A 16,377-nucleotide genomic window follows, 5' to 3' on the forward strand; every position below is an offset into this window, starting at 1 on the left:
CTCCCGTCGTTCCCGCCGGCGCCTCGGCCGTGCAGGGAGCGGCGCGGCCGGCAGGGGGCGCTGCGGGCGGCCGGGGCGGAGCCACGCATTGCCCCGCACAGCCGCCGCCCTGCGCCGCCGGAGCCGGTAAGGGCGGCCGGGCCGGGCCGGGCCGTGCGGGCGGAGCGCGAGACTTGATCGGGCCGCGCCGGGAGCGCCGGACGGCGGCGATGGGAGCGGGGACGGGCGGGGCTCCGATGGCGGGGGAGGGGAGCGGGGAGCGGGGACGGCGCGGGGCCGGGCGGGGTGGGCGGCGGGAGCGGGGTCCGTGTGCGGGATCCGGGATCCGTGTGCGGGAGGAGCCGAGGCCGCGGCTGGTCGCGGTGGGATCCCGCTGAGCGCAGCCCCGCGTCCCGTCCCGTTGCGGTGCGGCCCCGGGGCTGCGCGGCCGCTGTATTCGGGGCCCGAGGAGCGGAACCGGGGCGCATCGCCGTGCCGCGCTCGGCCGGTTCGGAGCTGCGGGGCGGTGCGGGGTCTCCTCCGGCGCCGTTCCCGGCTGCGGGGCTGCAGATAACGCTGCGGCCGCCGGGCTGCTTCCTGCGGGCGGCCGCGGTCACCCGACACGCTGCGGGCATCGCGGCCCCCCCCGCCGTCCGCCGTCCGGGAGGAGTGCGGGACACCCGGTCCTTGCGGGGCCGAGCCCTGACACGGCGCTCCCCGCAGCGCCAGCCGCGATGGATGACATCTTCACGCAGTGCCGGGAGGGCAACGCGGTGGCCGTGCGGCTGTGGTTGGACAACACCGAGAATGACCTCAACCAGGGGTGAGCGGGGGGGGCTGCGGGGGACGCTTTGGTCCGACCGGGGCGCGTTTCCGCCCCGTGTCCGGGATGGGGGGGGGGGGGGGGTGGGATGCGGCTCCTCCCCGCCGGAGGAAGTTACCGCATCGCTGAGGCATGAGGGCCGCACATCCTCCGTCCGCTCCCTCGTTGTCCCGTTGCGGCGCCGGGAGGAGCCCCCTCCCCAAAGTGGCCGCAATGAGGCTGCGGGCGGCACGGCCGGCACGGCCAGCTGCATCACGGCCAGCTGCAGCACGGCGGGGCCTCCCGAGCCACGGCAGCGTCTGTGCTGGGAGCAGAAAAGGCGTCTGCGGGCCTGGAGCACACGGAGCCAGCAGATGCTCGTCCCCCAGAGCTGGGCTGGGCTGGACCCTCGGGCTGCTATTGCTCCTTATGGGCTGTTCGGCTCCAGCCCGGTGCTGTGCCACGGGACGGTGCCGGTTCTGCTGGAGCCGAGGGCAGCGGGGCTGCTGCATCCCCATCCCCATCCCCATCCCCATCCCCATCCCCATCCCCGCCTTCTGGGCCCTAATCTCCTTTTAAGGCCCGGCTGCCGCCTCCTCCCTTACTTGGCCAGGCAGGCTGCGAGCAGATGGGGGGGGGCACAGGGGGCCTCCTGGTTCTCAGCAGCCTCCTGCTGCTCCAGCCCTGAGGAAGATGGGACGTGGTCGGGGCCCTCCTGGGGGTGCAAGCAGCACTTGGGCTGTGTTCCTCACAGCATGGCACAGGCACATGCAGCCATTGCAGCGTGGCCTTGGGGCCGTGGCTGCTGCCGCCGAGTGCTGAGCAGTGGGAGCTGAACGCGCCTCCCTGCCCTTGGGGCTGCAGCATCCCTGGGCACGAACCTGCTGTCCCTTCAGGGATGACCATGGCTTCAGCCCCCTGCACTGGGCCTGTCGCGAGGGCCGCTCCAACGTGGTGGACATGCTGATCATGCGGGGAGCGCGCATCAACGTCATGAACCGCGGCGACGACACCCCGCTGCACCTGGCGGCCAGCCACGGCCACCGCGACATCGTGCAGAAGGTACCGGCTCCCCACGCACTGCACTGCCACAGCCAGCCCTCAGTGTGCACAGCAGGCCCTGCCCCGCTGCTCCCTGCCCTGCTGCTCCCTGCCCTGCTGCTCCCTGCCCCATCTATGTACTCACTGCACCCCCCTCTGGGTGCCCCCGCCGTCCCCTCGCAGCCCTCAGCCCCTTCCTAGCAGCAGCCCCTGCTGCATTCCCCCCTGCCTCAGTGCACTGCAAGGGACCCGCTCTGGGTTCACCGGGACTGTCCTGCCCGCAGCTGATCCAGTTCAAAGCGGACATCAACGCGGTGAACGAGCACGGGAACACCCCTCTGCACTACGCCTGCTTCTGGGGACACGACACAGTGGCAGAGGTGAGCGCAGCACCTGGATACAGGAGCACAGGAGATGGCAGCAGGGGGGAGGCCGGGTATGGAGGACGGGGCTGAGAAAACAGCAGCAGCTGTGGGTGTTCACTTCCTCCTTCCTCAGGACCTCGTGGGTAATGGGGCCTTGGTCAGCATTGCCAACAAGTACAGCGAGACGCCCATTGACAAAGCCAAGATGCCTCTGCGGGAGATACTGAAAGGTAGGAGGCTCCCGCCTGCACCCAGCCCTGCCTCTGGCTGCTGCAGCCCTGAAGCTCAGCACCACGGGCTCTGCTGCCCAACTCTTCATCTGCCTCCAGAGCGTGCAGAGAAGCTGGGCCAGAACCTGACCAAGATCCCCTACAAAGACACCTTCTGGAAGGGCACGACCCGCACGCGGCCCCGTAAGGACAGAGGCTTCCCTGCAGAGCAGGCTGCTTGCTGGGGGACCCATCTGTGTGCTGGGGTGGAGGGCAGGGGGGAGGGACAGCGGTTGGCACAGCACGTGGCTCGATGGGGCAAGGGAGACCCCCTCAGTGCAGTGCCTTTGCACACACAGTGCTGGTGCTGCTCCTCCTGCAGCCCCGAGACACGAGGAAGGTCCCATGCGGTCGGTCCTTTCTTCTTGCAGGAAATGGGACCCTCAACAAACTTGCTGGAATAGACTACAAACAGCTGAGCTTGAGCCAGAAACTCAATGAGAACCAATCAGGAGAGGTATGGAGGCTGTTTCCTTGCTGGGACAGCAGGTGGTCCCTCAGCCCCTGGCTGTACACAGAGCAGATAAGGGGTACGGCTGCTTGAGGGGCATCCAGGCCCCGGTCTGGGCCGGCTGCAGGCTGGCAGTTGCCTGGGAGAGCTCACACCTCATTGCAGTCACTGCGCCTCACCGCAGGATCCAGGCCCTGCACAGCAGGCTGAGGGTGCGCGGGGACTGAGAGCCTCCCATCACAGTGATCGTGTCCCTCTGTCTCCCTTCAGCTGTGGAAGGGGCGCTGGCAAGGGAACGACATTGTCATCAAATTGCTGAAGATTCGGGACTGGACAACTCGGAAGAGCCGCGACTTCAACGAGGAGTACCCAAAGCTGCGGTAAGTGCCAGCATCCGCTGCAAGGAGACAACGCCCCTGAGGGTGGGTGTCATCCCTGGGCCGGGGGGTTGAGATACGAGCCCACACGGTGAGCAGAGGCCGATGGGGGCAAGGCAGCCACCAGGGGACGGGGCAGGGAAGACGCGGGGCTGTGAGCAGCAACTCGGCACCAACACTTCTCTTGCAGGATCTTCTCTCACCCCAACGTGCTGCCTGTGCTGGGCGCCTGCCAGTCCCCCCCGGCCCCCCATCCCATTGTCATCAGCCACTGGATGCCCTACGGCTCCCTCTACAACGTGTTACATGAGGGGACAAGTGAGTGCTAAGGAGATGACACAGCTGAGGCAGGCGCTGCTCCCTCTGTCCTTTTTGGGGCTGCTTCTCTGTACTGGGGGCAGCAGCACCGACTCCTCCAGCTGCAGCTCCAGGGCGGCCACGAGGAGCTCGGTCTGCAGCCTGCATGTCCCCGGTCCGAGTGCTGCCATCACTGTCCCCCTCCCACGCGTGACGCTCATTCCTCAGTGACCCCCCGGTGCCACCTCCCTCTCTGCAGACTTCGTGGTGGACCAGATGCAGGCAGTGAAATTCGCGTTCGACATTGCGCGGGGCATGGCCTTCCTGCACACGCTGGAGCCCCTCATCCCACGGCACCACCTGAACAGCCGCAGCATCATGGTGAGTCCCGCTGCTGCAGCCCGCGGGCTGGGCTGTGCCACCCGGCTCTGACCGCATCTCACTCCCCAGATCGACGAGGACATGACCGCAAGGATCAGCATGGCCGACGTCAAGTTCTCCTTCCAGTGCCCTGGGAGGATGTACGCGCCCGCCTGGGTGGCACCAGAGGGTGAGTGTGAGACAGTCAGGCCCCTCCTGCTGCTTTGTCCCCTTCCTCGCCCCTGCCCTTCTCAGCCCCTGTGCTGCATTGGATTCACTGCAGCCCTGCAGAAGAAGCCAGAGGAAATCAACAGGCGCTCGGCGGACATGTGGAGCTTTGCAGTGCTGCTATGGGAGCTGGTGACCCGCGAGGTGCCATTCGCAGACTTGTCCAACATGGAGATAGGCATGAAGGTGAGGGGGTCCGAAGGGGGGAAGGGGTCCAAAGCAGCCTGAGCACAGCTGGGTCAGCGGGGAGCACAAGCAGGGCTCTACGGAGAGCCCCGTGGCATTGCTTCCAGAGCTCCATGTGCCCACCACAGCAGGGCTGGGTGCAGCTGGCTGACCCTGCTCTGCCCGCTACCAGGTGGCCCTGGAAGGGCTCCGTCCAACCATCCCGCCCGGCATCTCCCCACACATCTGCAAGCTGATGAAGATCTGCATGAACGAGGACCCGGCCAAGCGCCCAAAGTTCGACATGATCGTGCCCATCCTAGAGAAGATGCAGGACAAGTAGAGGGAGGTGCCTCCCCGATGTCTGCCGCTGCCACGCTCCCTTCCCCACCACCTCCAAGTGCCTTTAACCCCAGAGCTAAGGGGGAGCAGGGACTGCCCCCTCACCCTGAGCCAGCCACGGACACACGGTACAGGCGATGCTGCCTTCCCTGGAGCCGCTCTGCAGGCTTCGGGCTCCGTAGCACCCACCTATGGCAGCACCTCCACCCTCCCTGGCAGCTGTGGGCAGACCGAGCGGGACACCTGGATGCAATCACTGAGCGTGGTGGGGCTCTGCTGCCCTGAAGCCACCTCGTGCTCCCAGGCCCAGGGCAGCTCGCCCACTTGGCGGCCTCATGCTGAAAGTGTCCAGTCCTGGTGCTCTTCCCTGCTAAGGACAGCAGGGTAAAGTTGCCTTTTTGTGCCCAGCACCACCCCAGCTTCGCGCTTCACTTCTTATCATTTCCATCCAGGCCACGTGGAAAAGCCGCCAGCATCTGAAATAAATATTTGTTATGAAAACTGGCCGCGGGCTGAAGGGTGCATTGATACATTGATACCTCTGCAGGCTGCTGGGCTGCCCTGCGGCGCTGGAGCTGCTCTGTGCCAAACCCCCTCTGCTGCCCAGAGCAAGGCAGGCAGCAGGGCTGGCATCGCACCCCGAGAGGAGCCTGGCTGCAGCTGCAGTACTGTCACACGGCCCCCAGAACCTTCCTCCTAAGAGACGGGCTATGGAGCTAAAAAGCGAAGAGGAAGCTGGGCAGTTCTACTTGCACGATGCCCACAGCCCTGCAGCAGCTCAGGGCAGGCTGAGCCCTCCAGGAGATGCAGCTGCAGCTCCCCTGCTGTGCAGCCCCAGCCACCACCTTCTGTTGGTGCTGGCACAGCAGGACTCTGTGGGCCAAATGCTGCTTCACTGACAGCAGGAAACGGGGGGTCTTCAGCAGAAAAAAAACTACCCATTGCTTTAATGGAGCAGAAGCAAAGCCTAGAAAAGTCCCCAACAACATCCCCTGCCTTCACGTGAAGTAGTGCGGCTTCTTCACGTTGATGCCGTATTCCGCCAGGGCGGGCGTCAGGTCCTCCATGGTCAGCGTGTACTTCTTGTCCTGGGGACAAAGGGCAGCATCACTCAGCACAGACACATCACTCAGCACAGACACAGATACATCACTCACAGCACGGACAGCCCTGTCTTGGCTGGGTGTTTTGACCCTGCTGGAGCAGTGTGTGCAATGCCCAACAGCTGGGCATTAACCAGCACCGAGTGCCTGAAAGCTGCACCTGCTCTTTGCCCTCCGCTGCAGGGAAACGCACTGAGCGTTCCTCGGCACCTCGACTGCATTGCCCCTAAGCCACAAGTGAGGGCTGTGTGGATCCCAGGAGCTATTTCTGTACACTTCCTCCCCTTATCTCTTTCCCTCAGCGTTACAGTTTGCTGCCATCATTGGGGCAGCGGGGCTGGGCGGCCCTTCAGTATCTCCATACACAGCACTGCCCACCTCCTGCACACCAGGAGCAAAGCCCCGTTTTGTCGGTGCACGTCAGCCTTCCATGGGGTTCAACAAGGCCAAGTGCAGGTGCTGCATCGGGTCGGGGCAACACCAGGTGTGTGTACAGAGCGGGGCAAGACCTCCTGGAGAGCAGCCCTGCAGAGGACCTGGGGGTCCTGGTGGGCGAGAAGCTGGACATGAGGCAGCAGTGTGCGCCTGCAGCCCAGAAGGGGAAGGGAGGGCTGGGCTGCATTTAAAGGGGTGGCCAGCAGGGACGGGGAGGTGATTGTCCCCTCTGCTCAGCTCTTGGGAGGCCCCATCTGCAGGGCTGCATCCAGGCCTGGGGACTCCAACATGGGAAGGACATTGAGCTCCTGGAGTGGGTCCAGAGGTGAGCACTGGGATGCTCAGAGGGCTGGAGCAGCTCTGCTGTGAGGAAAGGCTGGGGGAACTGGGCTGGTTTAGGTTGGAGAGAAGGCTGCAGGGAGACCTCATTGTGGGCATCCAGTACTTGAAGGGAGAGAATAAACAGGAGGAGAACGGCTGTTTGTGAGGGTGGGCAGTGATAGGACAAGGGGGAATGGTTTGAAACTGAGACAGGGGAGGTTTAGGTTGGATCTTAGGACATTTTTCTCCCAGAGGGTGGTGCTGCACTGGAACAGGTTGCCCAAGGAGGCTGTGGATGCCCCATCCCTGCAGGCATTCAAGGCCAGGCTGGATGTGGCTCTGGGCAGCCTGGGCTGCTGGTTGGTGACCTGCACACAGCAGGGGGTTGGGATGGATGAGCACTGTGGGCCTTTGCAGCCCGGCCGTGCAGTGACTCTGACCCCGGGTCAATGACTGGCAGCGCCCCCCCTCGCTCCCCCCGCCCACCTTGCTCTTATTGCGGGAGCTCCCCGAGGCGGTTCCCTTCATCTTGCAGTGCTGCAGCGCGTCGTTGGCGATATCAGAGATGAATTTCTGCGCGGCCAACGAGATGAGGCGGATGCTGCGGGCACAGAACGGGCGGTGTGGGCGGGGGGCGGCGGCGCCGGGACCGGGGGACGTTCCGCGGGCCCCCCCCCCCCCGGCCGCCCCTCGGACTCACATGCGCGGGTCGGAGGCCTCGAAGCCCGCTCTGTTCAGGTAATACCCGGTAACGGCGTCCGGGATCTGCGGGGAGAGCCGCGCTCAGCGCCCGCCGCTCAGTTCCCCGCCCGCCCGCAGCGCCCGCCCGTCCCGCGCGTACCGTGGGCGTGTAATCCTCCAGCTGCAGCAGGAAGTCCACGAGCGGCGTGCCCGACACCACCGGCTTCACCTCCCCGTTGGCGGCGCCGGGCGGCACGTACACGCCGTTCGACATCGCTCCTTCGGGCGGCGCCGCGGCCGACACGGGCGCTGCGGGCGGAGACGCTCAGCGGGGTCGCACGGCCCGGCCCGGCTCAACACGGCCCAGCACGGCCCGGCACGACACGGGACACGGCCCGGCCCGGCCCAGCACGACCCGGCATAGCTCGGCACGGCCCGGCCCGACACGGGACACGGCCCGGCCCAACCCGGCCCAGCCCGGCGCCGCTCTCCCGGCCGCCCCCTCCCCCCTCCGCACTCACCGGGTCCCCTCCCTGCAGCGGCTCCTCCCTCCGCTCCCCGCGCCGCACCGCCCGCCGCGCTCGGAGGCGCCCCGGGGACGCCGCTGCCCCCGGCGGCCGGGCTGGGCTTGTTGTCGCCGCTGGGCGCGGGGGCGGCGGGCGGCGCGGGGGCGGCGGGGACCGCGGGCGCGGGGTCGGCCTCGGCGCTGCAGCTCATCGCCCCCCGCCCGACGGCTCCGGCCGCTCCTACAACGCGCCTGCGCGCGCCGCCCGCTCCGCCCCGCCCCCCCCCACCGCTCCGCCCCGTCGGTTCCAGCACATCACGGCACATCACGGCACCGCACATCACGGCACCGCACATCACGGCACAGCGCAGCGCCCCGCCGCGGCCTTTATTGGCGTCACGGCGCCGTCAACGCGCGCAGCAGCAGCGGGAAGTCGGGCGTCCCCCAGCCCGTCACCGCGTCCCAGCCCGGAGCGGCGCAGAAGCCGCGGCCTTGAACAGTGCCGTCCAGGCAGGAGAGGTGGCAGCCCTGCGTCACCTGCGGGGCGGGACGGCGTCAGCGAGCGGGGCGGGACGGGACGGGACACCCCGCCACGACCCGGCTGGGAGCGACCCCTCCTCGCCCCCACCCCTCCTCGGGACCCCCCCCGTCCCCCCTCGAACACCGGCCCCGCTCACGTCGAACAACGCTCCGCCGTGGCCGCGCTCCCGCAGTCGGTACAGCGCGGGGTTGAGGAAGCCGAGCGGCGGCTGCCCGCCCTGCAGGCGGCGGTCGTTGATGAGCGCCAGCATCCCCGCCACCACCGGCGTCGAGGCCTGGAACGGGGGAAACGCCTCAGCGCCGGACGGAGCGCCGCCATCCGACGGCACCGCCACCCGACGGCACCGCGCCGTCACGCGGCGGCCCCGCGCTCACCGAGGTGCCCGACACCCAGGGCAGCGGCAGCCGGTTGGTCACCACCCAGTAGTTGTCCGACAGCGCGGCCAGGTCGGGGTAGGCGCGGCCGCTGCTGTTGTAGTAGGAGCTGGGGGGCAGCTTCGGGGCGGAGCGCAGGAAGCTCCGCACGGCCTCGGCCTGCGGACGGCAGCCCGGCTCAGCCCAGTTCAGCCCGGCTCAGCCCAGCCCGGCTCGGCACCGGGGAGCCCCGCGGCCCCCTCGCCCCGCCCGCACCTGGTAGTCCGGCATGGGGAAGACGTTGCTGAAGCCGCCGCCGCTGATGTAATCCGTCACCTCTTCCGTCACCAGGAACGGGTTCTTGAAGGACGTGCCGCCGACGGTGGTCACGTAGGGGCTGAGGACGGGCACACGCTGCGGCTCCCCCCGACCCGACCCTCCCCCCGGGGCTCGCACCGCCCCGATCCCGGCGGCACGGAGGAGCCCCGGGGCCGCCCGCCGTTACCTCGAGGCTGGGAAGCTGGGCCGGAAGGTGTGGTTCCCCCCCGGCACCCTCCGGCACCCGGCACCGTCATCACCTGCGGGCAGCCGCGGGTCAGGGGGCGGCACCCGGAGCCGGACAGACGGCCGCCCCCAGCCCGCAGCTCCCGGCCCGGCCGCTCACGCACCCGAAGCGAAGAGCACGGTGAGGCCGCGGGCGGCCGCCTTCATGAACTCCACGTTGACCCGCTGCAGGTAAGCCTGCGACAGGCTGTCCTCGTCGTCCCCGTAGCTGACCGAGTGCACCCAGGGCAGCGCCGACATGTTGCTGAGCAGCAGCAGCCACGCCAGGAAGGGCTCCTGGCTCTCGTGCCGCCCTGCAGGCACCAAGGAGCCGTTTCAGGGCGGATCGGGATGCAGAGCAGAGCTGAGGGTCCCAGCCTCCCTGCCGCCCTGCAGCTGCTCAGTCTCTGTGTCCTCACACTGCAGGCAGCACAGAAGAAGCCTACACACAGGGTCTGTGCACCCACAGGCATCACCAGCAGCACGGAGCCAATGGTCCCAGTGCACTCAGCCCCCGGCCATCCTCTAATAAGGACAAACTGCTGTTCCACAGCGCTGGCATATACTGCTTTGCAGCCTTCAGACTGCCCTTCCCCCACCCCGGGGCAGATTCACAGAGGCAGAGGGCAAAGCCGGCCTGGCAGGGGGTCAGTACCTGCGTTGCTGAAGACCCACGTGGAGATGTTGGCTCCCGTGCTCATGATGTACTCCACATCCAGGCTGGCCTCCAGCCCGGCCCTGCCCTGGCCCTGGTGCCCAACCACGTGGTCGACCTTTGTGCGGTGGGCAAAGCTGCTGCCAAAGAGCTTCATGAACACAGCCAGGTCAGCCTGGTGGAAGTACTGCTCCAGGAACTGAGGGGGCACAAGGACACAGAAGGACACAGAAGGACACAAGGCTGTTTCTCCAGACCTGGGCAGCTGGCTCAGTGGGCTCATGGAACATTGGAACAGCTCTCAGCAGCTGCTGAACCCTCCCACGGCACCCCGGGCCCACTGGAGTTGTGCCCCAGCTCTGGGCCACAAGCTGCTGCCCCCTGAGTGCTGGGCTGTACCTGGGCACAGGCCTGGCTGTTGTTGGGCAGCAATCCGACATCTTCCTTTGTCATGTTGTATCGCTTCCGAATGACGGATGGCATCACACCCAGGTGGAAGGCTGCTCTCTGCCCACGGGACTCCATCCCCTCCTTGGCCCAGGCCCTGCTGACCACGCTCCTCTCCGCAGGGAACCGGTGCAGGCCCCCCACTGGTCCGCAAAGGAGAAGGTGCCAGGGTCCTGTGCTCTGCCAAGGCACAGCCCTGCTGCCCCTCCTCACCCTGGCTGGAAGCAGGGCATGGGGAGCACCCACAGCACTCCGTGTCCTCCTGGACTGCCATTACATTACATTACATCCAGCACTGCCCAGCATGCTGTGTTCTCCTTGTGCCAGTAATGACTGCAGTGCCACGGCTCCCCCATGGGAGGAGCTTGGACCCCTCAGAGGCAGCAGCACAACCAGACACCGGCATGGCCACAGACACCTGCACGGCCACAGACAGACACCTGCACGGCCACAGACAGACACCTGCACGGCCAGCACTGAGCAGCCGGTGCCAGGAATGCACGGGGCAGCTGGGATACAGCCAGAGAACCGGCTGTGCTCTGTGCACTGTGGTTGCCCCAGCCTGGCCAGCAGTGCTCACCGCCTCCCATATGTGTGAGCAGCCCCAAAGCCCCCCCACACCGTACCAAAGTCGATGTGCTCTGCCAGCTCCTCAGGAACCATGTAGGGCTGCGGGGAGCGGATGACGCTGCGCTGGCCCTTCACGTAGCGGTGGAACTCAGCCCCGGGCAGGAGGCGCTCAGCCGTGCTGCAACACAGGGACGGCTCGCACAGGGACCCACACAGGGACCCACACAGGGACCCACACAGGGACCCACACAGGGACCCACACAGGGACCCGCACAGGGACCCACACAGGGACCCACACAGGGACCCACACAGGGACCCACACAGGGACCCACACACGGCACAACCCAAGCAGCCCACACCCAGCTCACCCTGCCCACTGCAGGAAGGAGCCAGGGATGAGCACCTCTCCCCACCCACACAGCCTCTGTGCAGCAAGGAGTGCCCTCTATCCCCGGGCTGAGCACCAACAGGAGCCAAGTGGAGCTCAGCCCAGCCCTCCTGTGGGACACTGCAGCTCCAAAAGGGGCACAAGGAGGCGTGGGGCAGCCTGGCTCACTCGCTCACCTGTCCTGACACACTCTGGCCCAGCAGGCTATGGGCCGCACAGAGCAGCCACGCAGCCCCGTGGTGCAGGAGGGCGCAGCGCTCAGCCGTCCCCTCGCAGTGCCCAGCAGGAGGGCCGGGTTGGCGCAGGGCTGGACGCAGGGCTCACCTGACGGCCATGCGGCACTCCAGGAAGTCCAGCGTGGTGACGGCGCTGCAGTCCTCGATTCCGTGTCCCCGCAGCCACTTCAGCACGGTCAGCAACGTGCCCGGGGAGGGCTGCACGACGTCCCGCAGCTGCTCCAGGGTCACGTATTTCCCTGTGGGTATTTCCACACGGGGTCAACGCGCTGCCGCTCCGGCAGGCAGACTCGTTCCCGTATTCCCGTATTACCGTATTATTCCCGTATTATCGTATTATTCCCGTATTATTATTCCCGTATTATTCCCGTACTATTATTACCGTATAGCGGGGAGCGCGGCTCGGACACGGCGCGGACGAGGCTGGCGAGTCGCTCGGTGCCGCTCTGCCGCAGCGCCAGGGTCAGCTGCACGCCGTGCTCGGGGCTCGCGCGGCCGGCGGGGCTCCATCCCGGCGGGGGGCTGCGGACGGGCCGTGAGATGGGGGGCAGCGCGGGGGGCACCGGGCCGGCCCGCAGCCCCCGGAACGGCACCTACCGGAACGGCTGGTCCCGCTCCAGCGCCCGACCCGCGGCGCAACAGCTGCAGACGGCCGCACACAGCGCCAGCACGGCGGGCAGCGCCCGGAACCTGCGTTGGGCGCAGCTCAGCGGGACCGGGCGGACACCGACAGACCGACAGACCGACCCCATCCCGGCCCCGCGCCCCCGTTACCTCCGCACCATCCCGCCACAGCGACCGGTCACGTGAGGGGGCGCTCGAAACTCGGTCACGTGAGGAAGCGGCAGTCACGTGACGGGTGGGCCCGGTTCCCACCGCCGGCGGCGCTGCGGGTCGGCGCGGTGTCATGGCGGGCACGGAGCGCCGCACAACTCGTCCCCATTGCCCGCGTTGCTGCCGCTGTGCTGAGCGAGGCCCCGGCCGGGCTGCCATAGGGGCTGCCATAGAGGCTGCCGTAGGGGCTGCCCTGGGGCAGCGCCCGAACGGGGCTGGGGGGGGCCCGGCTCCCGAAGGGCTGCGGGAGCGGCGGCCGGGGTCGTACCGTGCCGCCAAGCATCATCGTGTCCCGTCCCGCCGGCGCTGTCCCCGCAGCTGTTTGGATCCGGTACCGCCGAGCAGCAGCTCTCGGGTTCCTGGGCTTGTTCCCCCGGATGCTCCCCCGCCGGGAGCCGAATTAACATCCCAAAAGCGAGATGGTGACACTTGCGGACCTCGGCGTTGTGGGAACGTCGGGTACTTCTTTGTTGTCCTGCCCGTGAGCCCGGGGGCAGCCCTCGGAGCAGACGTGAGCTGGGGGCGCTGTGACCCCGGCTGCCACCTCGGCTTGGATCGGCGCGTCCTCGTCCCGGCCCCGAGTGCAGACGTGGTGCTCTTGCAGCAGCTCCAGGAACTCCTCCTTCGTTTCCTGCTGCCGCAGAGCAGCGTCCGAGCCAGGAGGAGATGGACGATGGGAAAACCACCTGCCGGGGCTGGGCTGCCATCTCTCCCACGCCGGAGCCGCAGCGTGGCCATCCAGGCAGCAGCTGCAGAAGGCAGAGGCTTCTCTTGTGCTGGGAGCATCTCCAGGTGCCGCTGGAGGGGCGGCTGCTGGGTCTGGGGCAGGAGAGCGAAGGTTCGTGGCTGTCCCACCTTTCATCCTCCTGCCCTCGGCCCTGCTGTGCAGGCGGTGCCATTGCAGCCACACCAGCTGTGCAGCTCAGGGTGGAGGTGCCGCACAGCCAGGCGGGCAGTGCCCGATGCAGGCCTTGGCTCTGCTCCCTTTGGGTGAAGCAAGGCTGCTAAGGGGGGCTGGAGCGCAGCCTTTCCTGTTCACAGAACAGCACTCGGCATCTCTCCGACACTGGAAATCCACCCGCGTTCCTCAGCCCCTGTTGGGCCTCTGAGGGCTTCCCCCACCGCCTGGAGGGCAGCTCTCCTGCCCCGTAGGAATCCGCTGCTTCACACCCGCTGTCTGCAGGACACCAGCGCTTCTCTCTGGGTGTTGCTCGTAGCGTGAGTGTCTGTGCGGAGCCCTCGGGCATTTCTGGTGCCTGCAATTGGAAACACATGTGGGGCCACTCAGAGTTTCCAGGCAGGCAGCACAGTGTGGTTTGCAGCAGCTGGAGCTGGTTGCCCGCCCAGAGTCGTGTAGTTGCACCCTGTGGGTCTGGGGGGAAGAACAGGGAGGGGGGAGGTGGGACAGGAAGGGGCTGGAAGTGGTGGGTGCAGCTGTGAGGGGCCGGGGGACCCAACGCAGCAGGGAGGCTCAAGGACTGCTGAGCCCCATCTCCAGCCTTGTCCGTGGAAAGAACTCTGCTGTGTTGTGGAGCGGCTCCCGAACCATGTAGGACAGCTGCCCGCCCGCCCTGAAAGCTGCTGTCACTGCGTGGAGGGCCGTCCTGGGGGGAGGTGGCCCCGCGTACGCTTGGGGCGGTCGGGGAGGTGCAGCAGAGCGCGATCCCTGTGCGCCGGGCTGCTCCCAGCCTGACCGCTCCCCGCTGCGCAGCATCTGCCCTGAGCGCATCCCCGTCCTTCTCTCATCCCCGTCCTTCTCTCATCCCCGTCCTTCTCGCCCTTCCCCTCGCCCACATGCAGCCCGCTGCTCTGCTGCCTCCCGGACCGAGGGCTGGAGCTGCAGGGAAGGGACGCGCCGCTGCTCAGCGCTGCCGCTCCGTGCCGACTCTTGTTGGCCGAAGTGCTGCGGCCCGTCCGTCCGTCAGCTGGGGGCAGGGCTGTAAGTGGGATGAGATTTGCGGGGCTCATTTCCCGGAGCTGTCTGGCCGGCAAAGATTAGGACGTTCTGGCGGGGCTAATTACTCGAACAAGCATCTGCCGTCAGGGCTGCAGCCGGCCGGGGTGGGAGAACCTGAGCGGCCAGTGGAACTGCCAGGATGCCGCAGGTGGGGCCGCGCCGCCCCCGACGCGCTGTAGGTGCCATTCCCGTGAGTGCAGCCGGTCGGGATTAACTGCGGTTGGGCAACGCTGAAGAACATCCAGAGCCGCCCTCAGCCACAGCCCCGCACCGCGTTTATCACGTCAGGGAGGTGCTGGGTCGTGCGATTAAAGCAGCACGGAGGGACGGAGGCAGGCAGGGAGCACCGATAACCCTCCAGGGGGGACTCTGTGCCCAGGGCTGGGGCAGCTGAAGGTGGCACCCACCGAAATGAGTGCGGCTGTGGTTCTGATAACCAAACAGAAGCGCTGCCTGGCACGCAGGGCACGCCCCGGGAGGCAGAATGTGGAGCGTTGTAGGGTCACACAAGACAAGAAGGATCAGCGCAGTTTGGAGAGCAGAAAAAAAAGCACAAATACAAGGAAAAGGGGATAAAAGCAGCTGTAAATGGATTGATGGGCAGCACGTTTGTTTGGCTGTACCCTGTTGGGCAGCAGCACTGCCTGCCCCGTCTGCTTCTTAAACCCCACTGCCAAGTATTCTCCCGGGGCTCTATTTTCTGTCCTGGTGTATCCACGGAAGCCGTGTCAGCAGTTGGATCACATGTCGCAGGACACACAGTGCCAGCCTCCGAGCAGGTGGATGCGGGCTGTCAGTGCACGTCCTTCCTTCCCAGCAGTCTCATTCTGGGCCGGGCAATGGGCACAGTGCCCCGGGAGCTGGGCTGTGTGAGCGGGGGGTGAGCCTGCAGCAGGGGGGGAGCAGAGCAGTCCCGGTTTGCTGCCCGAGAGCGCAGAGTCTGGGGTGAGCTGAGGCCCCCCGGGTGCTGTGTGCCCACATAGGAGAACTGAAGGCGAGAGAATCCAAGTGCCAGCTGCAGCGGGGCTGTGCCTTGAGGGTCCGCGTGTTGGGTCTGTGTACCCTCAGCCGAAGCACCTTCATTGTAACACTGAAAATCACATCCACCAGCAACAGAGCCCTGCCCAAGTGAAGACCCCTCCCCTGAGCGCGTTTGATAGCAGAAGTGCAGAGTCAGCATTGCTCTAATTGGGTGTAAATCACTGACCACCCATCGCCGGGGGATAGGCCAGAAAAATTACCAGCTCTGTGTTTTTCGTGTATAAATATAGTTCTGGGAGACCCATTGGGTGTGCTGGCTTTGTGGGAAACCACTGCACAGCCGGGCTTGGGCAACCCTGGAATAAACAAAGGCTGAAGCTCTCACCGTATGATTATGGGCTGTGCACACGGGGTGATGGAGCTGCTTTTGGGACATGACCTGGATACATGGAGTGGTGCAACCTCACCTGCCGGGCCTGGCAGCCACTAAGAGTAAAACCTGCAAGATGCAGCCACTGAGACAAGCACGGTGCAGCCATGGGGGGAGCAGATGTGCCCCATGTGGCTGTGCATGCAGATCTGGGCATCTTGGTGAGGGCAGCGGCCAGGCCTGCATGCTGCAGCGATGCAGGGGCAGGTACAGCTGCAGCACACCTTGATGGAGAAGCTGGGTGTCCAGACCAGGCCTGCAGTGTGTGTGCGTGCTGTCTCTCTCTCCACCCTCTGTTGTGCTGAAGGCTGAGATTGCTGCCCGTCCCCTCTCGGTCAAGGCCAGGAGGCAGCTGGGCTGTGCAGCGGATCCCGGAGCTGCCTGCTGCCCAAGGACAGACAGCAGCACTGCGCAGCCCCCGTGCCCCCAGCAGTCCCAGCTCTGCCACATGATTGTGGGGCCGGGCCCACAGCACGTTGCTGGGTTCCCCAGCGCTGCCTCCCATCCACCAGCACTGACAGCACTTCTGCCCACAACCCGTAGGGCCACGGTGCCACACGGGATACACACACAGCAGCACTGACCGTACCGATCGAGGCTGAATTGGGCCCTGGGCAGCCTGGAGTAGCTGTGGACACCCCCATTCATTGCAGGGAGTTGGACTGGATGACCATGAACGGTCTCTTCCAACTCTGAGGATTCTAAGACTCTCTCAGTCGAG

The 16,377-nt window shown here is 66.4% G+C and overlaps 3 protein-coding genes across 3 annotated transcripts; 1 reads left to right on the plus strand and 2 right to left on the minus strand.

The window, feature by feature from the left end:
- The first annotated feature begins 8 nt into the window (after nt 1–8).
- ILK (integrin linked kinase) lies at nt 9–5,182 on the plus strand. Its single transcript, XM_072341618.1, has 13 exons — nt 9–126; nt 703–802; nt 1,678–1,843; nt 2,107–2,202; nt 2,321–2,417; nt 2,517–2,600; nt 2,828–2,913; nt 3,178–3,287; nt 3,475–3,602; nt 3,841–3,962; nt 4,032–4,131; nt 4,225–4,355; nt 4,528–5,182. The coding sequence occupies exons 2-13, from the start codon at nt 714–716 to the stop codon at nt 4,675–4,677; spliced, it is 1,359 nt and encodes a 452-aa protein (XP_072197719.1). The 5' UTR covers nt 9–126; nt 703–713; the 3' UTR covers nt 4,678–5,182.
- Nucleotides 5,183–5,598: 416 nt separating this feature from the next.
- On the minus strand, nt 5,599–7,971 carry TAF10 (TATA-box binding protein associated factor 10). The gene is made up of 5 exons (XM_072327123.1): nt 7,738–7,971; nt 7,377–7,525; nt 7,236–7,300; nt 7,022–7,136; nt 5,599–5,764 (listed from the first exon to the last, which is right to left on the minus strand). Exons 1-5 carry the CDS (start codon nt 7,931–7,933, stop codon nt 5,675–5,677), a joined length of 615 nt encoding a protein of 204 aa, XP_072183224.1. The 5' UTR covers nt 7,934–7,971; the 3' UTR covers nt 5,599–5,674.
- Nucleotides 7,972–8,055: 84 nt separating this feature from the next.
- Nucleotides 8,056–12,340, minus strand: TPP1 (tripeptidyl peptidase 1). Its single transcript, XM_072341696.1, has 13 exons — nt 12,229–12,340; nt 12,052–12,144; nt 11,837–11,976; nt 11,543–11,693; nt 10,887–11,008; nt 10,213–10,403; nt 9,814–10,012; nt 9,284–9,472; nt 9,121–9,193; nt 8,892–9,012; nt 8,637–8,795; nt 8,399–8,536; nt 8,056–8,258 (listed from the first exon to the last, which is right to left on the minus strand). The coding sequence occupies exons 1-13, from the start codon at nt 12,237–12,239 to the stop codon at nt 8,118–8,120; spliced, it is 1,728 nt and encodes a 575-aa protein (XP_072197797.1). The 5' UTR covers nt 12,240–12,340; the 3' UTR covers nt 8,056–8,117.
- Between the last annotated feature and the right edge of the window lie 4,037 nt (nt 12,341–16,377).

The sequence above is a fragment of the Excalfactoria chinensis genome, chromosome 1, assembly GCF_039878825.1.
Source record: "Excalfactoria chinensis isolate bCotChi1 chromosome 1, bCotChi1.hap2, whole genome shotgun sequence".
Lineage (NCBI taxonomy): Eukaryota > Metazoa > Chordata > Aves > Galliformes > Phasianidae > Excalfactoria > Excalfactoria chinensis.

Bases quoted from the DNA above. Each gene is read 5' to 3' on its own strand.
- TPP1 (XM_072341696.1), bottom strand. The intron at 11,977-12,051 runs GTAGGTGCCGTT...GCCCGTCCGCAG, and splicing joins GAGCGGGACCAGCCGTTCCG to CCCCCCGCCGGGATGGAGCC. The intron at 9,013-9,120 runs GTAACGGCGGGC...GCCCGTCCTCAG, and splicing joins CCCAGCTTCCCAGCCTCGAG to CCCCTACGTGACCACCGTCG.
- TAF10 (XM_072327123.1), bottom strand. From the start codon at position 7,933: ATGAGCTGCAGCGCCGAGGCCGACCCCGCGCCCGCGGTCCCCGCCGCC. The intron at 7,526-7,737 runs GTGAGTGCGGAG...CTCCGCCCGCAG, and splicing joins CGCTGCAGGGAGGGGACCCG to CGCCCGTGTCGGCCGCGGCG. The intron at 7,137-7,235 runs GTGAGTCCGAGG...CTGTGCCCGCAG, and splicing joins GAGGCCTCCGACCCGCGCAT to CATCCGCCTCATCTCGTTGG.
- ILK (XM_072341618.1), top strand. From the start codon at position 714: ATGGATGACATCTTCACGCAGTGCCGGGAGGGCAACGCGGTGGCCGTG. The intron at 803-1,677 runs GTGAGCGGGGGG...CTGTCCCTTCAG, and splicing joins GAGAATGACCTCAACCAGGG to GGATGACCATGGCTTCAGCC. The intron at 2,601-2,827 runs GTAAGGACAGAG...TTCTTCTTGCAG, and splicing joins CACGACCCGCACGCGGCCCC to GAAATGGGACCCTCAACAAA.